Raw genomic sequence first — 22,573 nt, forward strand, 5'->3', positions numbered from 1 at the left:
ACTACTGGGGAATGTGAATTTACATTACATAGCACTGAGGCCATGGGAAGGTGGAGGTATAGAAGGGATCTGTGTTACTGTTTGCTGCAGGACTGGAAGCAAATGTGTCTCCCTGGACAGAGTTCCTCTGGGAGATAGAGCCTTCTGAAGCTCTTCCCCCATCCTTTCATGTGAAATCTATACTTTTTCTGGATGATGGCATTTGCTGTGATATGTACACATAAAGCACTTTTTGAGAGCTGTGTTGTAACTGAGTTCAGCAAAGTCTTTCAGTTGTTAACCTTTAACTTTATTGCGTAATTCTCCTCTCTCCCTTGTGAAATGCTCTTGCTTTCACTTGTGCAAAATCTTTCTCATGGATAAAGTTTGCCTCTTTTCTTCATGACAATTCAGCTTTGCAGTTCTTGTCCTATTTTATATCAATTTTAACTTCCTGTCTTATAGACTGAGTACTTTGTCTTCTTGTTCTCTCTCACAGACTTGCAGAGTGGCTTGGGTTTCAAGGGACCTTAAAAATCACCTGATTCCAACTCCCTGCCATGGGCAGGGATACCTTCCACTAGACCAGATTGCACAGTGCTCCATCCATCTTGGCCTTAGGACTTCCAGGGATGGGGCATTCATGCCTGGACAGCCTGTTCCAGTGCCTCACCACCCTTGCAGTAAAGGATTTCTTCCTAGACTAATCTAAACTCTTTTGGTTTGAATAATTCCCCTTGTCCTTTAACTACATGCTTTTGTAAATATTCTCTCTCCATCTTTCTGGCAGGCACCTTTCAGGTACTGGACAGCTGCAGTTAGGTTACTGTGAAGCCTTCTCTTTTCCAGGCTGAGCAATCCCAGTTCTCTTAGCCATTCCTCATAGAAGAGGTGCTCCATTTCTCTACTCATCTTGGTGGCTCTTCTCTGGAATCTCTCATTACTCTTGGCCACCTATTTGCCATCTTTTCACACACCAAATCTGTGTTGTGTGATTTCTGACCTAAAGATGGGGAGGGCAGAGTTCTGTTACTGTGCTCTTTTTAGCATCTTGAATGGACAATTGAATCTCTATTTAACCATCACTTTCTGGAACAAGACCAGACTGGGAGACAACCTGCTTCCTGTCACACCGGTTGTATCTTTTTGCCAAATATTTGTTAGATTTCCTGCCTTCAGATTATAGACTGCTTTGAGCCACTTTCTGCTTCTAAAGTGTCAAACATCACTTTTGACTTCATTAGTTGTGAGCTAATGATTACACAAATAACACTAAATGACCCAGGGCTGAGGAGTAGCCTTATCCCCATTTATTTTTTGGGTTTATACTGTTGTGCTGTCCCTTTTGTTTGAAAGATCTGTAGCCTTTGCCTCAGATAAAGTACTGACAGTGTTCTATATTTTGAGTAAGTTCTAATGTACAGATGGATTCCTTACCAGCATGAGGCACAATATGTCAACCAGTGACATTTCAGTAATGAAAACAAGATGCTGCAGCATCATTCAGTTTCTTTTCTTTCAGTTGTCAAATTGTTTTTAACAGAGATACCAGTGTTAGCAGTTAGGCTGATTTGTATGAAAACATGCAATTTAAACTCTGAAACTCAGAGCGTCTGCTATGCTGTGCCTCATCCTAATTTAGAGGGAAAAAAATGTAGCTTTCATGTGTGAGGACTGAGCAGTGTCTTTACTGGTAGTTGTTACTTTTTGTACCTATGTTGGTCTGTGGTATCTAATTTTTTTAAACTTCTTTCTGAAAACTAGGACACAAGTTGACAGATCTTGAAAGAAGACAACTACTGGCAACAGCAGCATCTTTATATGTGGCTGAACAACTGAGATCACAGCGATTTTTAGGGACTCCAAGGTAAGTTCATTTCTAAGAACTCAGATGTGCTGATGCATTTCATTAATGACATCTTCTCATGCACAAGAATAACTGGTGAGAAACTGCATGGTTTCTTAATATGGTCTGTTTTTTCTAAATTCAAATGAGCTGTGGCTTACATTTTCTTACTTGCACAAGTCATACATGATTATTTTTATTCTAAGTATTAGCAAACTAATAGGCACAAAAATGTGTTACAAGCCAGTACAGTAATTAATGCACATCAGGAGTTTCATTAATGCAAAATGTTGCTGCATTAGTAACTAACCACAAATTGAGCATCACAAATTTCCCATGTGCCCATTTGAAGCAATCTAAGCACTTTGGCATAATATGAATATTCAGCTACAGGGCTTTAAAATATTGTTGATTTGTGAGTAATTTGCTACCTGGATGAAGAACCTTAATGGTTTAGTCTTAATTCTGAAAACACTTTCAGACTGTAAAGGTGGAAGGTAATTGATGGAAGAGTCAACACCTTGTTTTAAGTATGGGGTTTTTGTGCTTTTATTCCCCTACTCCTCCATTTTTTTGAATTGTAGCTGCCAATAACCTAGGCAGTACTAATAATTGTTCAGCCATTGCAGTACCTATGTCAAAATGCTAATTCACTTCTTTGGCTTTTTTGAACAGTATGCTTTTTTCCTCTAGGATGCCTAGCTTTCCTTGTGCTCTGGCCCATCCCTGTCAGTGCCTTGAGACCTTCTGTTAAAATTAACTGAATTTGTGAAGCTTGTTTGTGTAGTTGGTGTTAGCAATGGTTGTACACAGGGAATCCTGACTTCAGCATAACTCTCCTTGCCTCATGTTTTGTAATGTAGTTGCATGTAGGTTTGTATGTGAGGGAAGTCATAGTGCAGGGTAGACATTATTCACATTCCATGCCAGTGGTTTGACAGTGTATTCTATTACTGATTTTTCAGTGGTCAGGAGTAAATCAAATGTGGTTTCAAGAAGTCTTTATTTTTATTTGTACCCACAAAGATAATTAGTACCATATGGTACTAAAGAAAAAGAAAGAGACACTTAGGGCAAACATAACAGCTTTGTAATGTATAGCATATGCAGGGCTGGGTCTTTGCTTGCCTTATGCATCTATAGGGGAAAGTAAAGCACTTTATTTCCTTCCACAAGTTATATCCTTCATAGTGAATGGCATAAGGAGAAGAACAGACACTCAAAGGCCATTCTCACCTAAAAAAAGATGAGTCAGGGAAAATGAGGAGGGCCTTGATTCTAGTTTTTTTACTGGCCAGCATAGGAAGTTAAGTGGTCTGGTACTGCTACAGAGAAGCGATGGATTAATTTGTACTTAGAGTAAGGATAGGAATTGTTAATTTAAGCAGTGATGATCAAACTGCTATTGCATTCTCTACTCTGATTTGTGATTTCTTTTTCTCTTCCCTGTAAAATACTCTAACTAGCTAAAAAGAAAAGAAAGGAATCCAATTTTTTAACAGTCTTTTAATGTTTTGTGTCTTTTGCAAGTACTTTTTTTAGTATTAGGTGTCTGTGTATGCTAATAGAAAAGACACATATGACTATTTTAACTGAGATAAAAGAGATGTATATCTCTGTATAGCATTGAGCAATCAGACATGGTCATCCATCTTTTTCTCTGCTGTGTTAGGGAAACAAATACACTCCTGCTTTGAAGAAAGGTTAGCTCACTTTTGGAGTGCTAGCTAAATTCAGTTACAGGTATCCTTCCACCATGAGAAGAGAAGGCAGCAGAGTCTGGTCACATGAAAAAACCACACATCTGTAAAAATAGATTAAGGTAAGATTTTTCAGATTTTAAATGGTGAAGTTAAGAAATCTTTTCAGTACAGAGGAATCACTTTCTCTTGCCATGATGGTGTGTACTTATGATTCCTTCAGAAGTCAAGCCTTAGAATTTTCTCCAAGTGATGGCTGAGTGTGGTTCTTATTGAATGTGTCATGGTTTTGATACATACATACTGTTAGATCTACTTGCTTTAATGATAGCAAAGCTGCCTGTTTGAGGACAAGTAAGGATGAGCTAATGCAAAAATGCTTACTGGCGAGTAACTTCTGAAGAAACCAAACCTGATAATGATATACTTTCCCCAGAATCACACAGCTTGTTCTAAGGAAAAAGGAAAGAAGCAAAGGCAGAATGAGGTCAAAGAATTGTGCAGTGTCTTGGACAGTGTTCTCCATTCCTTAGAGCAGTTAGTGGACTCCCTCTAGAGGGGACTGAGCACTGTGGAGCGTGAGTTACTATAGTCCCATCAAGGATTCCTCACCACATCCTTAACCAAGGTGCATCTCACTTATTTTTGAAGGTGCTCCTTATAGTGGGTATTTTTTAATGAGCAGGGTTGTGGCCAGAGGAAAAAGCACATCTTTATTCATAAGACTGCACTGTGCTTGAAAAATACTCATAAACAAACTAGTTCAGAGTAGGAACTTGTGCTACAATAAATCCAAAAGGCCAGTTGTGATCTTGGATGCAATGTTCACTATGGCAGAATTGGGCATTTGGAGTCTGTGAGTTTTAGATCTGTGTTGGAGGATGTGAGCAGACCAGACAGACTGCATGCTCCAAAGCTGATCCCTAACATTCTCCTAATGCTTTGGACAAGTACAGTGATCATCACCTGCAGAATTTCAGCTCTCTGGTGCTATTTATGTTGACAGCATTTTTTTTCATCTGCATTGAAAGCAACTGAGCAAGTCTTGTGCAAAAAATTACTGAAGAGTTGTATTTTGAAATTATACATTATTTCTTTAAAACTTTTCACAGCTGTCAAACCGACAGTTTTCTGCTAAACTTGAGTTATTTGCTTATCTTTGCTTGTAATTTGTTTTCTTTTCCCTTTTGGGAGCCATATTCATAATATGCATTCTTTTCACAACTGCAGGGGTATTTTATGTTCCCTTTTTTCCCTGTGATTTATTCAGCTCATGATCAGGATTGTTATTCTGGTCAGATAGATAGAAAGTACCATGCTTGGAGCTCTTCACAGAAGGTGCAGCTTTCACTGTCAAGGTTACCAGGACTGTAATCAGATGAAGTGCAGCTGAGCCAGATTAAGGAATCTTGTTGCAGGCTGTTCCTCCTTTGCTCTCTGTCTTTTCTTCTCCTCCCCAGGTATGCAGGTGTGATTTTGTGTGTAAAATTACCTATGTTAGCATAGAAACTATTTAATAATAGTTTACTTCAGATCACTCTGTCAGAAGCAGGCTACTTCTGACAAGGGAAATTACTCTGGAAGAGCTACAAGAGTGGGAATGTGTAGCAAGGAGGAACATGTGAGCTCATAAAAAGGAGTCAGAGGTGTGCCTTAGCTCTTCACCACAGGTCAAACTAGTAGCAGCCTCATGAGGAGGATTTCTCTATAATTGATGATATTTTCTCATGTGACTGGAAAATATGTATTTTGCAGTCCCCTGAGTGATTGAATAATCAGCTGTAAGGTTCTTGCTGAAGCATATTCTGATGATCAGCCAGCTTTGTCACCCAACTTCCCTCAGCTAGTTTCAGCCAGCCTGACCTGTGCAGTGGCAGTCTTCATTGCAGAACGTTGGCTGCTGTTGAGGTTGGTGCAGGTCACAAGCCCAAGGCTGGTTTGCATTTCCTGTGCTCAAATAAATGGTGTTATGGTTTGGGTGGAGCACCCACAGGTGAGTTTCCACTATCTGTATTGTTATATAGTGCCCCTGGCCTCATCAGCAGCTCCTAGAACTAACATGCCAGGCTTTAGCTAAAACAGCTCTTGCAGATCCATGCAAGCTCAGAGTTAAAGGAATATAAGCATTTACTTTTGTGATGCTATCAAGTATTTAGAACATTTTCTGTGTGTGCTTTTTTTTTTTTTTTTAGTTTTAACTGTTTTTTAATTTTGTATTTTATTTAATTTTTCCCATTTTCTTTGGAAAAAATTGGATGTGGGATGGTTTGGTTTTTTAGGATTCTTCCTGGTTGGGGTGTTTTTTCAAGTATTTTTTGAAAGATGATTTGCTAATGAAAGTGTTTGGTATATTGTGAACCACATACTAATGTGAATATTTCACTGTGATATCCAGATAATAGAGGCACATATTTCCTACAGGAAAGAGCCATGGATGATTAATGATTGTTTCATTGTTCAGCTTTTAGTTATTTTACCTAGGACTTTTCCTACTTACTCCACAGTCCACTTTATTGTGAAACTGGTGCCACCCACAGCTGCTGAACAGATTTACAGCATCTAGTAAAACCCCACGGTCTTCTAGACAGAACTTGATCTTGTTTCAAGTGGAAACATATTTTGGCTGAAGTGAATCCAGCTTATTTTATGTCTGTTTGATGTAGCTAGCCTTTGAGAGCAGAAATGATGTTGTACAGTTGAATCTTCACATTTTGGCTTCAGACTTGTTTTCTTTAGTGGGTTGGGAGGGGAAAAGGAGAGTGTCTCTCCAGGTGTGGCTACATCATGCTATCTCATGGGTCTACTAATGTGATGTTTATACTTCTAAACCCAATTGCCTGCAGCACTTCCTATGTGTTGCTTGTGTTGGCTGCTAAGTGTATTTTCCTAATTTTTCTATGGGTTTTACCCTTTCATCATTTATGACTTGGAAAAAAACCAGTGGGGCTGCATGCCCATATTACCTGATGCTACACACAAAAAGATGGTAACACATTGGAAAATGTTTTAAATTGCTAGCAAGGGAAAAAAAACACTAAAGATTTTTCTTGCTTGTTTGTATAATATAGAAGACTGGATTGGGATTCTTGAGTTAAACTGTTCTTGTGGGACCTTAGAGAAGTTAGTTGAATTTGGCCTCAGTTTACAAAAAGGCAAAGTAGCCTTGGTACTTTGATGCCCTGTTGAGGTTTTGTAAATATGTTTATCAACATGTATGAAGTATTTTGAGACCTAAAATGGATTATACTTTCTAAGCATGAAATAAAATTTTCCCAGGAAGGAAAGTGTATAGTGGAAAGTTAAAATACAAACAAGCTTTTGTCAAGTTCTGAAATAGCTGGGCTAAATTTTTGTTTTAAAATTCTGAAATCCAGGGGTCCAGTGCAGTGAATGTAAAATGGCTGGTGAGCTGCAAGAACAGAAATTTATTTAGCTTTATGTTTAATGAATTATTGTAGGTTGCTGTCTGTGTTGATTCAGTACAGCTATATTGATATCTGCCTTGCCATTGCTTGGTTATAGGGCAGTGAGGGAATGGCTCAGAGAGCAGTAGAGTCCCACACCTCTCAGGCATCCTTGCTCTCACAGAGACTACACCTATTACCCTGCTGGAGTCTGGGACAGAGCCAGCTCTTTGCCAGCCTAGGGCTTCCCCATTATGGAAGGATGATCAGCTGCCCAATAGCAAAGCTTTCTGGCTCTCCTGCACTGCTGGAGCAGCACAAAATAAGGTTATGTTACGTTAATTTTAAAAAAAAGGAAGATGATGTCAGGAAAATTGACTGGAGTCATCTGAACCGGCCTCTTGGAAAGAGAAAGAATTCTTACTTTCAGCACAGGCACTGCTGAATGATATCAATTGTATTATGTGAATTGAATTTTTTATTTCTTCCCTAGAATTGTAGTATTAACATGAACTTGCAAGTTATTGGAAGTGCAGCCAAACATGAGTACTTCTCTATCCTGCAGATAGCCTCTGTATGAAGATAAACTGCTTTGTTTGCATTGGTATGGTTGATCAAGTCCAGCCTACTTGTGGCTTTCTTCATTCCCCCACTTTGGAGTTCTGCAGTCATCCTTAGCTCATGAAAACAGCACTGCCTTATCCTTACTGTTCTGGTCCCCTGCTCAACAAGTTGAGCATGCTTCCCATGATTTACTGTTAGGCCTTTGAAAGTCTTTGATATGTTTGTGTAACTACTGCAGCTCCACACCATTATTCACTGTGTGGCCTTCTCTTTTGCCATAGACTTGCAAGGTACTAAGCCCTTTTCTCCTCTTTTTCATGTGAATTCCTTGTTTATAATGAGCTTTTCTGGTTGTGGTAACCCTCTTGTCTCTCTAGCTGTTATCTAATGTTGTTCTTTTGACCTCTTGTGAGTCATTAGTGTTTTGGTTTTTTTTTTTTTTTTGTAATCTTGCTTAATAACTACAAAACCAGATGCCCTATATAATATTCTAGATGTCTTTAAATCTGGTATTATTGACCCTTGTCAGTTGCTCAGTTGTTTATCATAGAAGGAGGATTATATGTGCTAGAAACAAAAAAAAAGTAGCTGCAAATAAATGAAACATGCATTTTTTGCCAGTTGGGAATGAACTTCTATGGAAAATATAAAAGTTGGAATGGGATGTTAAGGTAGCATTTATTGTACAGAGTGTATATATGGTATTTTTTTCTTTGATTAATTAATGCGATCAGATTAGAAACACAGGTAATATAAGGTATTTCTATAGTTGCTTGAAAGCACAGACATGTTCCATATGATTCCTAAACATCTATTCCAGGAATAGAACAGTCTGTCCTGGGAAGTTTCCATGACTTGTCATCCCTGTCATTTGTAGGGAAAAATGTGTTCTGGGCACTCAGAAATCCACACTTGCTCAATCTTTAGAGTTGCTAACCATTATGAAATCATTATGAAGATAATGTTTGAATCTCAGTGAACATCTCTTGGGAAGATCCCCGCATCTTGCTGAGGTGATTGCTGGTGGGAAAGGCTTTCACTAAAGTAAATGGACCTGGCTAAGTCTCTATGTGTATTTTTTTATTTTCACCATGTCTTCTGGGAAAACAGCATCTGCTGTAAGAGCTTTATAGCTTCTGTAGCTACTGTTCACTTAATGCTGAAACTTGAATTTGCATAATATAGACATGTGAATGTTTTCTATTGTGCTGCCAAATTCCTGTCCCTTTTTTAGTTGTTAATCTGGCCCTTTTCTCATCTGTGCTTTGCTTATGACCTCTTCTGCAAGATCCTCTCTTTACAAGACCTCTCTCTATTTAATTTACTTTGATCCCCTCTATAAGCCCAACGATTATTTCCTCTCATGCAGGTTTACACCTCCTAAACCTGTTCTTTAATATTTGTCTGTGTGTAAAATGTGTATGCGTGAAACCGTAAAACTGACAAGGTGTGTGCTAATTGCCATGTGCTCCCTGGTCATTTCACAGGTATTTTTAGGATATGTTTTTGTCTTCCTCTGTGTATTTTACTTGGAATTTCCAAGGGCAGAAATGAAGTTGTCTAGGATAATTTTATGGAAGGGCAACGTTTTTCTTGACCTTTGGGGTCTCCAAGCTCAGTAAATACATCTGTAATTGCATTCGCATGAGAAGTTTTGCTGATATTTCTTTTCTAGGATTATTAAAGATAAGCATGACCATCAGCACCTGACCTTGTGTAGTTCCTTGAGGCACTGGTTGTGTCCTGCTGTTTGTTTGTGTAGAGTACAGCTTATTCTTGATGCTGTTGCTGTAGAAATGTTGTCAACAAAATATATGGGAAACAAGTCTCTCATTCAATATTGTCTGCGTACTTGTACATGTATGTGTCTTGATTTGTCCATTCTTTAGCATGCTTACTTCATTCATGTTCACAGAGGCTGTAGATGAATACAAGATACTGATTGAAGGGATAGGTAATTCATTTATACCTTTGTTGTTCAGTATTACCATTTTCAACCGTTTCTTTTTCCTTTGATTCAACTGCAAAAGTGGGATGGGACATAGAATGGCCTCATTATTGTAGGAGTATTTCTCTGTTCCCTGCAATGATTCCAAAAGCTCTTGCACACTTCATCAGTATTATTGTAATTCTTTGGCTGCAGGATATTTGGCAGCTGTTGCACCCCACTGGCAAATCCTATTCAGACTTCACTTCCATTCACCATTGCCATTGGAGAATTGATTTCTCTCTCCTCTGCTCTAACCTTTCCCAATTCATTTTGGATTGTTCAATGTGAAACATTTTAATTTCATATCATACAGCCATTCAGCTCACAATCCTTTTTTAACCTGTCACCAGGGTAACAGCATAGCATGCTTGCTTTAGGCAATCAAGTTTTTATTTCACATGCTTAATGTTGCATTAAATGTTTGCATTTTGTTTAACCCTCTTAAATACTTTAAAATGTGGATATATTTTGCAGGGTAATGAAGTCTCTGATTTCAGTGTCAAGTCTTCACAGAAATTGTCTTACTTAAAATAAAAAATGAGAAATTGGAAGATGAATACAGTAATGAGAAGATTATTAATAAAATCCCAAATGGCTGAATGAGGCAAACATCCATAGAATGGTAAAAAATCTTTTTCCTCTGGTAAAACCTTCCAGAGGCTTATTATTATAATCTTTAGACCTATACTTTGGGATTATTTTTACCTGTAAGTGCTTGTATCAAATTAATGCAAATATAGGATTAACCATGCAATAACATGACTTTAAGAAGTGAAATGTCTGGCCTATACATGTCAGCCTACTTGACACTGCTTGCCAGATGTGTGTGGAACTGTAAGCTGAATTACAAGTATTTTTTGTACATCAAAATTAGAATTTATTGGGGTGATGCAGTTGATTAAAGAAATATGGGATTTTCACATATCTGTTTTTCCTCTACATCCCAACCATCATGGCATGCAGAACAGGCTATAAACATTTTCTTTTAAATAAGAATAATATGAATTATTATATTATTATATTACTAAAATAAAATAAAAATTGACATTTTCATATTTGAAAAAATATTGATTACTTATAACTGATGCTACAGAGCAAGTCCTGCCTGTTTTGGTAAAGGAATAGGACCAGCCAGCTTTGCCCTCACTTTTTTTTTGTTGGTATTTAAAAAATGTCTGTAATGGATGTCCTGAAAATACCCAGTCTATAACTATAATTAGAGGTGTAGTGTTAAAGGCTTTTTATCTGTCACAATTTAGTCTCAATTACACAGGTATAAAAGATATAGGAGGAAGGGATGCGAAGTATTTAATTTTAGGATAAGTAAAATCTAAGAACATTGCATTGCAAATAAGCCCAGACTTTCTCATTTATAATTAAGTAAACCCATAATGAAAGCACTGATAATATGCATGTTAACACTTCAGAATACTAATTTTGCAAACCGTCCTGTTTTCAAAATAGGTCATACATATCTATTGTTTAAAAAAGCCAAATATGGAATATTTGATTACTGTACTAGCCAGTGTGTGTTTTTTGAGAAGACAACTGTTTGCCATAGATGAGACCCATAAAGTTGACTTTGTTAGAATTTTTCTTCCAACAGCATGTAGCTAACTATAGAAGAATAAAAATGAAGTTTCTTCTATTATTTTCCAAGCTTTCTGCCCAGTTTTCTATTTTCCCAAGTTGTGCTGTAAGCTACCAAATGTTATTGCTTGCCTAAAGAGGTTTGGCAGTGTTTTGTTACTGAATTTTGCCAAAAAGGAGCCAAGCATATGGTAACAGTTAATTTATTGGTTCTTCTAACCTCCAGGGAACTCTTTACAGAGAGCATATTACCTTTTTATCTAACATATTTTAAATAAAAGAGCTGTTGACTTGAAATTTGATATGCCAGTGTAGAAGCTAAACCTTCAGTGCGGTTATGCTCAATTCAGCCTTGTTTAAGGGTGAGACTAAAAGTGTAAACATACAAGATTGAGCTAAGACTTCTTTCTTTTCATCTTTCAGAGAGGTGGGTCTCTTCTGTGTAATTTTAGTGTGTGTGTTTAAATAAAAATACTGAAGAGACATTTTCTTGAGGAGAAAAATAAGCCCTACCTTTGTCTCAGAAGTCTTGGAGATCTCTTTCTTTTGTTTTAAGATATTCCTGGTATGTGCATTACCAAGGGATGCTAGAAGAAAGGAATTTTTTTATTTCTTTGTATACAGGCCTACAGGCCTATTTGCTGGTTTGTTACAATGCAGTTTTGTATAATTTTAGTGGGAGAATTATTTGAGAGGTAGCATTGCTAATAGTGTTGCTATGTGCTGTCTTGGAATTGAATATCATCCCTGTTATTTGCAAACTCAAAATCAGCGATCTGCTATCTGCATAGTAGCTGTATATTTCTGGTTTTGTAACTGGGAGGTATTGTGAATCTTAAAAGGAAAGCTGCATAGATATGCCACTGTATTTTCAATTGAATACTTGGGATAGATGGTACCTTAAGTAAAAAATACTTAATATTGATTTCTGTTGTTTCTTCACAAATATTCAAACACCCGGATATTTTACCCTGGATCTATGTTGAGATTGCTCAGATTACTTTTTCTTTTATGATTATGGATGGTTCTTTAATATCTTTCACAGACCATTCTTTTCTGTGTAGTTAGATGTGGTGCTTGGAGTTTGTTTTGGCTGTGGCTTCCCTTTAACATATATCTTCAAAGCCTGTAGTGTGAGAAAGACTGGGCAGGAAAGAACAGCACAGGACCTCATTCTTTTGAAACCAGGGATGTTTACCCATGGACTTAGAAAGGAGATGACAGGTCTTTATCCTGTCTCTCTGTGGTGCTTAATAAAATTAGTCTTTCTGCAGTTAGTAGTGAGATGATACAAATAAACTATTTGCACATTAATTCCAGTTTTTAAAAAAATGCTTCTAAAAAAATCTGAGTTCCTAGGCTTTAAGCTTGTGTCTTTCCCCTGTGTGTTCTGATATGTGTTTCTGAATCTCCTCTCTCTGGCATGATGGTGGCAGATATGGTGACATACCTTGGTGACACAGTAATGGCTTGCTCCAGGCCCTGCTGCCCGTTTTTGTATCAGACACTGAAATTTAAAGCAGGTCCTCACCTGGCTGTTAACATTGGTAGACAACTTTACCCCGTTTGTTTCCTTGAGCTAGTGAGAGCACTTTTCTTTAAATTCTTTGTTGCCTGCCCTGCTCCCTCCCCTGCAGCAAAGCCTTTATTCTTGCTATTTGTATCCTCAAATCACAATCACTTAAAGATGCTTTACTAATATCAAGTCCTCCTTATTCCTCTATTCACTGTGCTTTTTATCTGTTCTTTGATCTTGGACATTGCTTGTCTGCCTCTACTACAGGCTGCCTCTTCCCAAGATTTAACCCTTGTATTTAAGTGAACCCTTTTAGTAAATAGGCTCGGGGTGGAGCATAACTCTTCAGAGATAAAGGCGTTTGTGATTTAACCCCAGCCACCAACTATGAAGAGAATTACCTCTACCCCAGCCAAAATCAGCGCACAAAGCTAGTTTGTCTCCCCTAGGAAGGTCCCGAGGGGCTGCAGTAATTTGAATTTTAGAAAAAATTATATTGGGTATAAACAAGGAAACTTTGGGCTGAGAGAGAACATGGATGTTGTGTATAGATTCCCTCAGCAGGTGAGTGCACAGGAAGGATTGAGGCTGAAGGCAAAGTTGTGAGAACCAGTTCTGAACATCTTCTTTAGGTATCCTCTTTCAGCTGCCATGCACTACATCTGAAAGTGTATTTCAAAAATATTTTGGATCTTCCTCATGTTTGTACTGCAGTTTTATTTCACATTTTAGCATTTCTGTTCAAAAGGAGTCTGCCTTTTTGAGTCAGAAAAACCCTAATATTCTTTTTAATGTCCTTTTGATCACATACAATTTATTTATTTGTGCTTGTTTATAGAATAGAAACATTCACAGAAAAACATATATGTATTGGGTCAATAGAAAGAGTTACAGTATCATCTATTTGTAACTATATTCATTAAATAGTAATTGGATGTGTAAAAGGTAATGTGTAAAGAAAGTTCTTTTTCCACAGCATTTTGAAATGTACTTATATAGTACATTTTAATATATTATGTTATTTATGCATTTAGGGCATTTATTCTTTGCCTTGTTTAATACTGAACTGCACTGATTAGTGCTAATTGGGCAAAAAGGAAAGGAAGGAGGTGGAATTTACAGTTAAGTACATTATAGAAGTGTAGCTATATTCTTATATTCTTCTTAGATCTTATTTAACTTTCTACTGTTTATCATTGAATATTAGACTAGATGGATATTTAGGCCAGTCAGTACAGCCATTTTTATGTCCCCATCCTGTGTTGATCATGATTATGCTAAAATGACCATCATCAATAACGTTCATCCCACCTACACAGCCTGACTTCTCTAATTCTGACCTTAATCAGCAGAAAGCTTAGTCGGCAAAATTTTTTATATTAGTACTGAGAATGAGATACTAGCTGTTACAAATTTTTTGTCCTTGACATTCGACCCTAGTTTAATAATTCTCAAATTCCTTCATTCAGGTCTGGTGTATATAACTTGAGCAAAATTGTGCATGCACATTTTTTTATTGTTGTCTTTCTTCCTCTTTCTTTTGAGACCATAATTTGAACAATGGCAGATGTTTTATTAAAAGGATGAAAACACACAGAGGGCAATATTTATCATATTTATCATCTTTTGAATATGTATCACTCTTAAATTATTAGACGCCTGTGTTTCTGTGGCTGAGAGTTGTAATGCCTAAGTAATGTAAAAAATATAGCAGAGCATTACCTAAAGGTTGTAGAGCCAATTTCAGGTCTAACTCATTTTGAGAGGTACCTTTCTCTTTGCGTTAGTTAGGAAGGGAAAGGATGGTTGATAGGAGGTGCTGAAAGCTCGGCGGTGTGAGTGCCGGATGTAAGCGGGAAGTGTAGGGGTGATGTGTGCGAGGTAATGAGAGTCCCTGAGCTCTGCTGTGGCCTCCAATTGTCTGGACATGACATATGAGGGCTTGTTGGAGATAGGCATGTTTTATGTTATCTAATATAATTTTTAATGAACTTTTGGGGGCTTTCTCATCTGCTATATTTTTTTTCTTTAACTGAACAGAATTAGTAGCATTAATCTGTTTCATAGGAGTCTAGTGCAGAAGAAACAGAGAACAAAGCTTTAGAATCTGTGAAATATGCCACATTTCTTACATCTAGGTGGGAGGAAGTAGCTGTGACATTGCCTGTTGGAAACTGGCTTGAATACTTGTAGCCAAATACTGTAATCACATTTACCTGTGGTTTGGTAGATACATGGTTGATACCTGTGTTGTCACCCAGCATTAGTTCTTGTGCACATAGTTTGAAAAGCCAGGCACTGTCTAGAAAAACAGAGTTCCAAATGAATCCCAGCTCTTGGCCAGCTTCTGTTTCTTACGCTGTGGTGTGTAGGATGGCTAGCAAGGAAAGTCTGGTCATCTTCTTGCAGGACTGTGGGCTGTCCTGAATGTGCATTCTGTGTATTGCCTGAATTAAGTCTCTTATAGAGGAGAAAGCACAACAGAAAAATGTGATCAATACAGCTGTATTCCCAAAGTGATTTCACTGGCATGAGATGGGTTAAGCTCTTCGATGGACTCTTGGTTCTGCTGCAACAAGTTTGCAGGAGGTGATAATCTGTGTGATAGCTGAGCTCTTACAATACTCTGGAACTCTAGTGAAATCTGGCAAGCATTGTGTTTTCCATGATGCACAAAAAAAGAGGGGGAAGTTCTATTTTAAATAATGACCTTTGGGATATTGCATATCTGACAGGCTTTAGAGAGACCAGGTGAAATCATGAGTCCTACAGAGTGTGGCAGAAATTCCATACTTCTGGCAATACAGTCTGGTTAGTTCCAAGGAGACTGGCAGATCAAAAGGATGAGACCTAAATGAAACTGTAAACCACAGGAAAGACAGCATTCAATGCACAGCTCTTAACAAAAAACTTAAAATATTTTTAAAGGTGGTGTTCTCTAAAAAGGTGCTTTCAGTTTGGTCTAAGACAGGTCGGGAGTTTTATTTTTGTTAGCTAGTATAATTTAAAATTTTCCTTAGTTTGCACATTGTGTTCCTTGTGGGCCTTAAAGAAGGCCAGTGTTCTTGCTCTCTGTGCTGTTGCCAGATTTCCTCAGAGATGGCTTTATTCTGATGTCTTTCCTTTTCCCTTGGCTGTAGTACTTGTCTCTCACTCCTGATAGTGTGCCTCCTTTAGTAAGTTCAGCAGGTACTGAAAAGTTTCACTATATTGGGTTTTAAAAATTTTGTTGTTTAAGGAAACACTGTATTTCAGTTTGTTGTTCGTGCCTGTGGGTCAGATGTGTATCTCTGAATAAGAAAGAGGTTAATTTGGTTTTTTGGAATAAGTTTGTAAATTAGTGATAGTTGGGTAAATGGCCATCTGTTTGAGAAGATATCTAAAAAGATAGAGGCAACTCAGGCCATGACTTTTTCAAAATGGAGTTTTAAACTTTGATTCTAAAATATGCATTTTCTCTTCCACAATTGTACAAGTTTTTCAAATATGCTGCACTTCACAGTATTTTTTTTTGCTTTCAGCTGGCAGAAGCTGGTAGGTGTTAAACACTTAACAACTTTTACTAGGGCAACTAAATAAGAGGGGTTGAGCTTGAATTTAAATGTCAGAGTTTTTTTTGTTTGGTTTTTTTTTTCCTTAATATCTAGACTAAGTACCGAAATTAGGATTTTGAGGCAATTCAATTGCAGAAATAATCATTAAGATCAAAATCTCTTCATGAGAATAAGTGATTCTTCAAAAGCTAATCTAGCTGTCATTACAGAGTGTACCAGTACAAGTGTACTGTCTTATTCATGATGAGGAGCTCGTGCTCTCACTGTATGTATTTGACTTTTGATTAGATTTAGTCTAGTCTTGTGAACTGAATACCCATTTGTGACTGGAGTGTGCTGGATGCAATTTTGGAATCTAGTTTCTGCCTTTCTTCATCAGAAAGGAACTGCTTTGCACATCCCAAGACCATTCTGCAGTGTGATCCAGAGCAATCTAAGTGCAGGTGGTTGGGATTATTTACTTTGAGAACTCCTGATCTGAGGTGGAGCACTGATAGTCTCACAGGCCCTGCATATTGTCCTGTTACCTCTGAGTTATCACACTCTCCAGAACTTCTGTTACAAAAAGGGGTGAATAACTGAAATTTTGACAGAAGGGATGACAGATTAAAGCACTAAATGTGTTTTGATTCAGGTTTACAGCTATTAGCAATTAAGCTCAAGATTAGTAGGCAGGTTTCACCACTGAGATGAGTACAGCAAACCTAGCATGAAGTTTGCCTGGATGTTTCAAAAAAGGGAGCATGGAAAGTAGTCTCATATGTAGAAGTAAAATTGGATTATTTATTTATCAAACTTAGATGTAATTTTTAATCACTTCACCTCATTTTCATATTAGTAGGTTAGCATTTCCTTCTGACTATTTTTTATGTGGACAGCAAACCTGTAATATTCTAAACTTAATACAAGTGAAAAATAGCACATTATTACTGGGAACTTCTTTGAATGGAGGTGTAGGAAACAGACTGCCCAACAGGCAGCTAGATCCCAATGCCATCATGTTGTATGAATGTACATAACTGCTACTGGATATTGTTAACAGAAGAGCTTTAGTCCTCCCTATTCCATCACAGTGGCTTGTTCTGAAGCTCTTTGCACACAAAAAGAAAGTGAGATAATTATTGTAAGACTGTTCTTAAATATCTGCACAATAAGTTTCTTTGCTTAAGGAAATAAGGGAAAATTTGTATAGGAAAGGGCATTTGCCGTTTTCCTTTTACAGAGTAAATTATTGTTATTAGTTTTGCCAACTGCCCAAAGTTATCTCTCAATAAAAAAAAAAAAAAAAAAAAGTTTTGGAAAACAGCAAAGTTATGAAATTAAATACTTTAATTGGAGGAGAAACAGCCCCAGCTTTTTTTGATGACAAACAGATTTTTAGATTTTTCTCTCCATAACAGTTGTTAGCATGCATAAGACAATATTGTTGACTGATCTGATTAAAAACACCTGCTTGCAAGTGGCTCCTCCTTTGGTAAATAAAAGATGGTTGAAAAAACAGATTAGAAGCACAGATTTGTAAATTATATTAAAAATAAATGTCTTTTCTCTGTACTTGTGAACACTCAAATTATTGAGTGTTCCTTGCTTCTTATTTCACAAATGCTTGCAATGAGACAAATAGCAAGATCTCTTATCCAGCATTAATGTCTGACATTTGCTTTTTCCAGCATAAACCAAATACTAAAGTAGGTCCTAACATCTCATAGGAGAGGAAATCAATTTCAGATCTATTTTACATTTATTTATTTGAAATTTTCAAGGTATGCTGTTGCCTGCTGAAGGACTGGGCAGTCTGACCCTTTTCTGAAATGGAGAGGCCTTGGGCTCTACTGGCAGCTCCCAGGGTTACTGTGTTTACACAGTTTACTAATGCAAAGTGCACAGAAATTTCCCAGCATTAGGATCAAGAGCCAAAACTTTTTGTCCCAAAGAATGCATAGTCAGGCTGCAAACCTAAGTCTCCATGAATCTCATATTCCTTCCTACCATCAGCAGGTTAGGGTGGTGAGTTCCCCAGTGCTCACCTGAGCCCTGGCTCTTTCTCTTGAGAGATGGGAGGTGGATGTGAACCCCCACAGGCTGAGGAAGACTGATAGCATGGATCTTTGATTCTTTGAACATAAGCTCTGCAAACATGACTTTGTTATATCAAGACAGGCAGTAACAGCAATCCTGCTTCGTTTACCTGATAGATTTAAAGCTAAAAGAGCCATGAAAGATCTTTCAAGGAACTTAGAATTGTTGTTTGCCTGCGTTTTTGGAGGATAACTTCTTGTTAAGACTGTGGAGACAGCTTTGGCAGAGGAGCCCCCAGTTCCTTGCCAGGCTGCTGAGGATGCTGGCTGTAGAACCCTGGGGTTAGGGTGTTTCTCTTTGCAGGACCCAAGCACTGCAGGTTTAGAGACCTCCACAGGGGAAGTGTGTTAGCCAGGGTGAGCTCAGGTTCTTTGCAAGGTTATTTCTCAGTTAAATGGAGATGAAAGGTATTGAGCCATACTCTTAGGTCTGGGCAGCTAAATTCACCCTGGATTTATAATTGTTTCCTTGGCCCACAGCTGGGTTTCACTGCTGAAGGCACTGGAGGTTTTTGTTGGTCACTGGATTGCAGGCTCTTATGTCAATGCAAATTGCCTGAAAAGCTTGTGTTGAAGGAAAAGGGAACATCCAGATGTATGCTGTTCTGAATCAAAGCACAGTGCACTCCATAGCATCCTTTTAAAGCATTCTTTTTTATTTTATAGTTTACCTTCCATGTAATTTCATTTTTTCCTGCAGTCACTATTCAAATAGAGTATAGGCTATAAATATGCATATGTGTTATTGATCTCAATGTGATATGTAAGAAAATGTAATGTAAAACCTTTTTGATATAACTGTTGAGTAATTCTTTCAGCCTTTGTCTGATCAACTGGCACACAGGCTAGTAGAGGTTATTATTTTGTATGATATATGAAGAACTATAATTTGGTCTAATGATGGTATATTTTCATATTCACAGTGAAAGGGGAGCACATATATGTATGCACATATAAAGCAGGAAGAAGAAAACCTATTTTAATGTAAAAAGGAACATGATATGTATAGATGGACCAGTCTGAATATATATAGAAAATGTGTGTGAATAGATACAGAAAATACTTCAAATTACTGAATAAAATATTCCCAGATTCTTAGGTTCCTTGCACATAATTTTTGGTTCTTAAAATAATCCTGTGAAAGTGCTGCTTTTATCTTTTCTGTGTGATGATGAACTTTTATGTTGGAAAGTGTTGAAAGTACTCAGATGCTAAGGCTTAGATTTGTGTTTTGTTTGGCAGTACACTTCTGTTTAGAATTCTTTTAATCTATCCATTCCCTGCTTTTATATTCATCTGATATTTGAAGGTTCTCTGAAGGGTATTTTTTGCGTATGAACTTATTAAACTAAAAATGCTTAAAAGTGTGGGATTTACTTCCCTTTTTGTTTTTTAATTTTTTGGTGGTTTGGGGGTTTTTTTTAGGGGTTTTTTTTCATAGCAAGTTAGGCTCTTGTTTGAGTTGTTGAATTTCTATTTGCCTTTCTTGATTTTTTTTTTTTTGGGAGGGGTGGGGGGAGGGCAGGGAAAATAAGAAACAATTTATATGGTAGATCTAAAGTTTCATTAAAATTGCTTATGCCCTGTCCCAGGCATTTTAAGTGGGCCATCTGTCTAAACATCTCTGCATTTTTTTCTGATCATTTCCTCGACTTATTCATGAGCCATGGGAGGGCTCCTTTGTAGTCTCCATGTAGCTGGTTCAGTCTACCCCCACTGAATACATCTATGTGCTTGCATAACATATCTTTTCACAGTGCTGGAAATTCTCTGAACTTGGTTCAGATGAATGGCCCACTTTCTGAAGGTCTTTTTTTCTCCCTTTGCAAGATTTGTATGCAGAAACTGACCTTGGTGGCTACAGAATCCAGCACATTATTCTTGATCATTTTACAGGCCACCTGCTGTGAAAGTTATGATGAAGGATTTCTTAATGATTCTTTGACCATTAACATTGTTTTAAGTCAATATTTCACTTTTATTTAACTGGTGAATAGGTAATTGCACAATTGAAAAACAGCTTTATGGAGTGTCATATAATGTGGTTTTCAAATGCTTGTAATCTTTCAAACAGGAGGATTTGTTATGATAGTTTGGGATTTCTCTGTTTACATAAAGTATTATGCAGCAAAAATATCAGAAGTGAAGAGGAATTGGTAAATGTTTTCCACCTCAGCATTAGAAGACATATTTTGAATTGGAAGTATAAAAATCTATACTCAATTTTCTGATCCTTTAGGAGCTGGTGACATCCTAACTCATTTACATCATCAGTGATAATAGGGAGAGGGAAGTTTATTTGCCACAAACTGCAGAAAATTGTAGTTTTTATTGAGTTCCTTCTATCTCATTGATTGGTGACAACCAAAATGACCAGGGCAGAGTTTTTACTAGATTTGCTTTTGTGAGTGTCTATTTTATTTCATTACTTGTTTTTGACTAGAATAGATAATAGTTTAATTAATGTGTTCCATGAGCACAGTAAATATGTGTCGACCCAAAATTTTTAGCAGTTGTCTGCTTTCCTCACTGAAAACGAATGCAACGAAACCAGGAGCTTTGATTGCTGTGTTATTCTCAAGTGTCTTCCTCTCCCACACATGGCATTTGGGGGTAAAAGGGACATAATACATTTCTACACACACATCATCTCTAGTTAAACAAGTAGCAGTAGAGCTTGAAAGTAAATAACTAAGCAGGCAAATGGTGCTGTTTTTCTTGTTGTGTTGCTTACATGTTTTTGTAATTGGTGCTTTGGAGTAAAGCCTTTATGACTTAAAGCCAGGCCATCAGTCTTCAGCTGTGTTCCTATGCTTGTGATGCTTCCCCTTAGAAGGCAATTTGGAGTGGAGAGGTTCAGAACTGCCCATTTTAGTGTGGAAGGAGTTTATAACCCCCTTTTCCACCCATCTCCTGTTGTGGCTGTCATGCTGCCTTTGCTCTCTCTGTCCCTTTGTGTGCAATGCTCCTGGCAAGGATCAGCAGCTCACAGTTCTCCATGGCCCTGCTTCCCATCCACCTGGCACTCATCTTGCCGTGAAACTTGTGTTTCTTCCTGCAGCCAGTGACCTCTATAGGCAAATGAAGTAATTTTATTGGATGATATGTCGTTTGCCAAAACTCGGAGAGGAAAGGGAGGACATGTTGAACCCTAGGAAAGACATACTGTGTGTACTCTGAATCTAGGGTTGGAAGGGAAGTGCTTTATGTTTTCTTTGTGGTTTCTATGATGGCAAAAATGACAGTATTTTTATTTTCAGTGGGATTATCCTTTTTTTCTGTGAATAGAGTATGTTGGATTTCAGCCCATTATGTAGAATTTAAAAAGTTCTGTATTTTGAGAGTAGCCAGAAGTTTGGTAGTTTTCTGTGAACTAGTGTGAAATATATTCAGAGTTCAGATGCTTTCTTTGGGAGGACTTTAAAGTCTTCTCAGCTAAGGGAGCAACCTTGGCCAAGAACAAATATAATTTCCCATGCACTCGGATGTCTCGGATTTAAAAAACCCCAAACATCACTAAACAACAGAAAATCCCACAACAAATCTTGTTTCCTAGCCTGGTAGAAACGTCTGCATTTCTAAAGTAGTTCATGGATGCGAGAAACTTCGTTTTCATATTTAACAAACTTAGACTTTGATCCTAATTTCTGGATTTCATAATCCTTATTTATATGAACGTTCCCTACCCACAAATCCTATCAAAATGGAGTCTACTACAAGATAATTTCTTTGAAAGGAATTTGGTTTAATGAAGAAGTAGGATTGCCATGAGCTCACATAAGTATATGTCCTAGCTAGTGTCAGTTATAGTTAAAAAACCACAGGCAAAGCTGATTAGGAAAGCTGAAAAATGTCTCTGTGCAAAGGGATCTAGCAGTTCCAGGAGGGAAGTACAACTTGCTGTATATTTGATGCAGCTCTGGACCTTGCCCTCCTGGCCATTGGTGTTGCAGAGAGAGGAATTATGTGGCTGTTTGAAACCTAGGCAAAGCAGTGATGATAGTCATGCCTTTCAAGAGGCATGCATCCTGTTTGGAGATACACTTGACAAAGCTCAGCAAGACAGGGCTGAACAAAAATAATCCCTGCTGGAGAACAAGACTGTCTTTCCTTTGATGGCCAGCAGCCAGATTCATGAGGTCACTTCCAGTCAAATGCAATATGAAGCAGGGCTGTGCCAGCAAGGCTATAAGGAGTCTCATATCACCAGTGAAGCAGTTCTACTAAGCTGAGTTTGTGATGTGATCCTAGTTCTAATGTAAGAAATATGAAGTAGCTATAAACCACTAAGTCCTGTCGGTTGTTGCAGTGGAGTGTCATGGAGAACTTAACCAGATGCTGTCTGTATTCTT

General features: G+C 37.6%; 1 protein-coding gene across 1 annotated transcript in view; it reads left to right on the plus strand.

Moving 5' to 3' along the window:
• Nucleotides 1-22,573, plus strand: part of PCCA (propionyl-CoA carboxylase subunit alpha) — a 269,969-nt gene that overhangs the window by 140,204 nt on the left and 107,192 nt on the right. The window contains exon 18 of the mRNA XM_063149605.1: nt 1,744-1,846. Coding sequence (XP_063005675.1) covers nt 1,744-1,846 — 103 coding nt within the window. The remainder of the gene's footprint in view (nt 1-1,743; nt 1,847-22,573) is intronic.

This window comes from Melospiza melodia, chromosome 2, assembly GCF_035770615.1.
Source record: "Melospiza melodia melodia isolate bMelMel2 chromosome 2, bMelMel2.pri, whole genome shotgun sequence".
Taxonomy (NCBI): Eukaryota; Metazoa; Chordata; class Aves; order Passeriformes; family Passerellidae; genus Melospiza; species Melospiza melodia.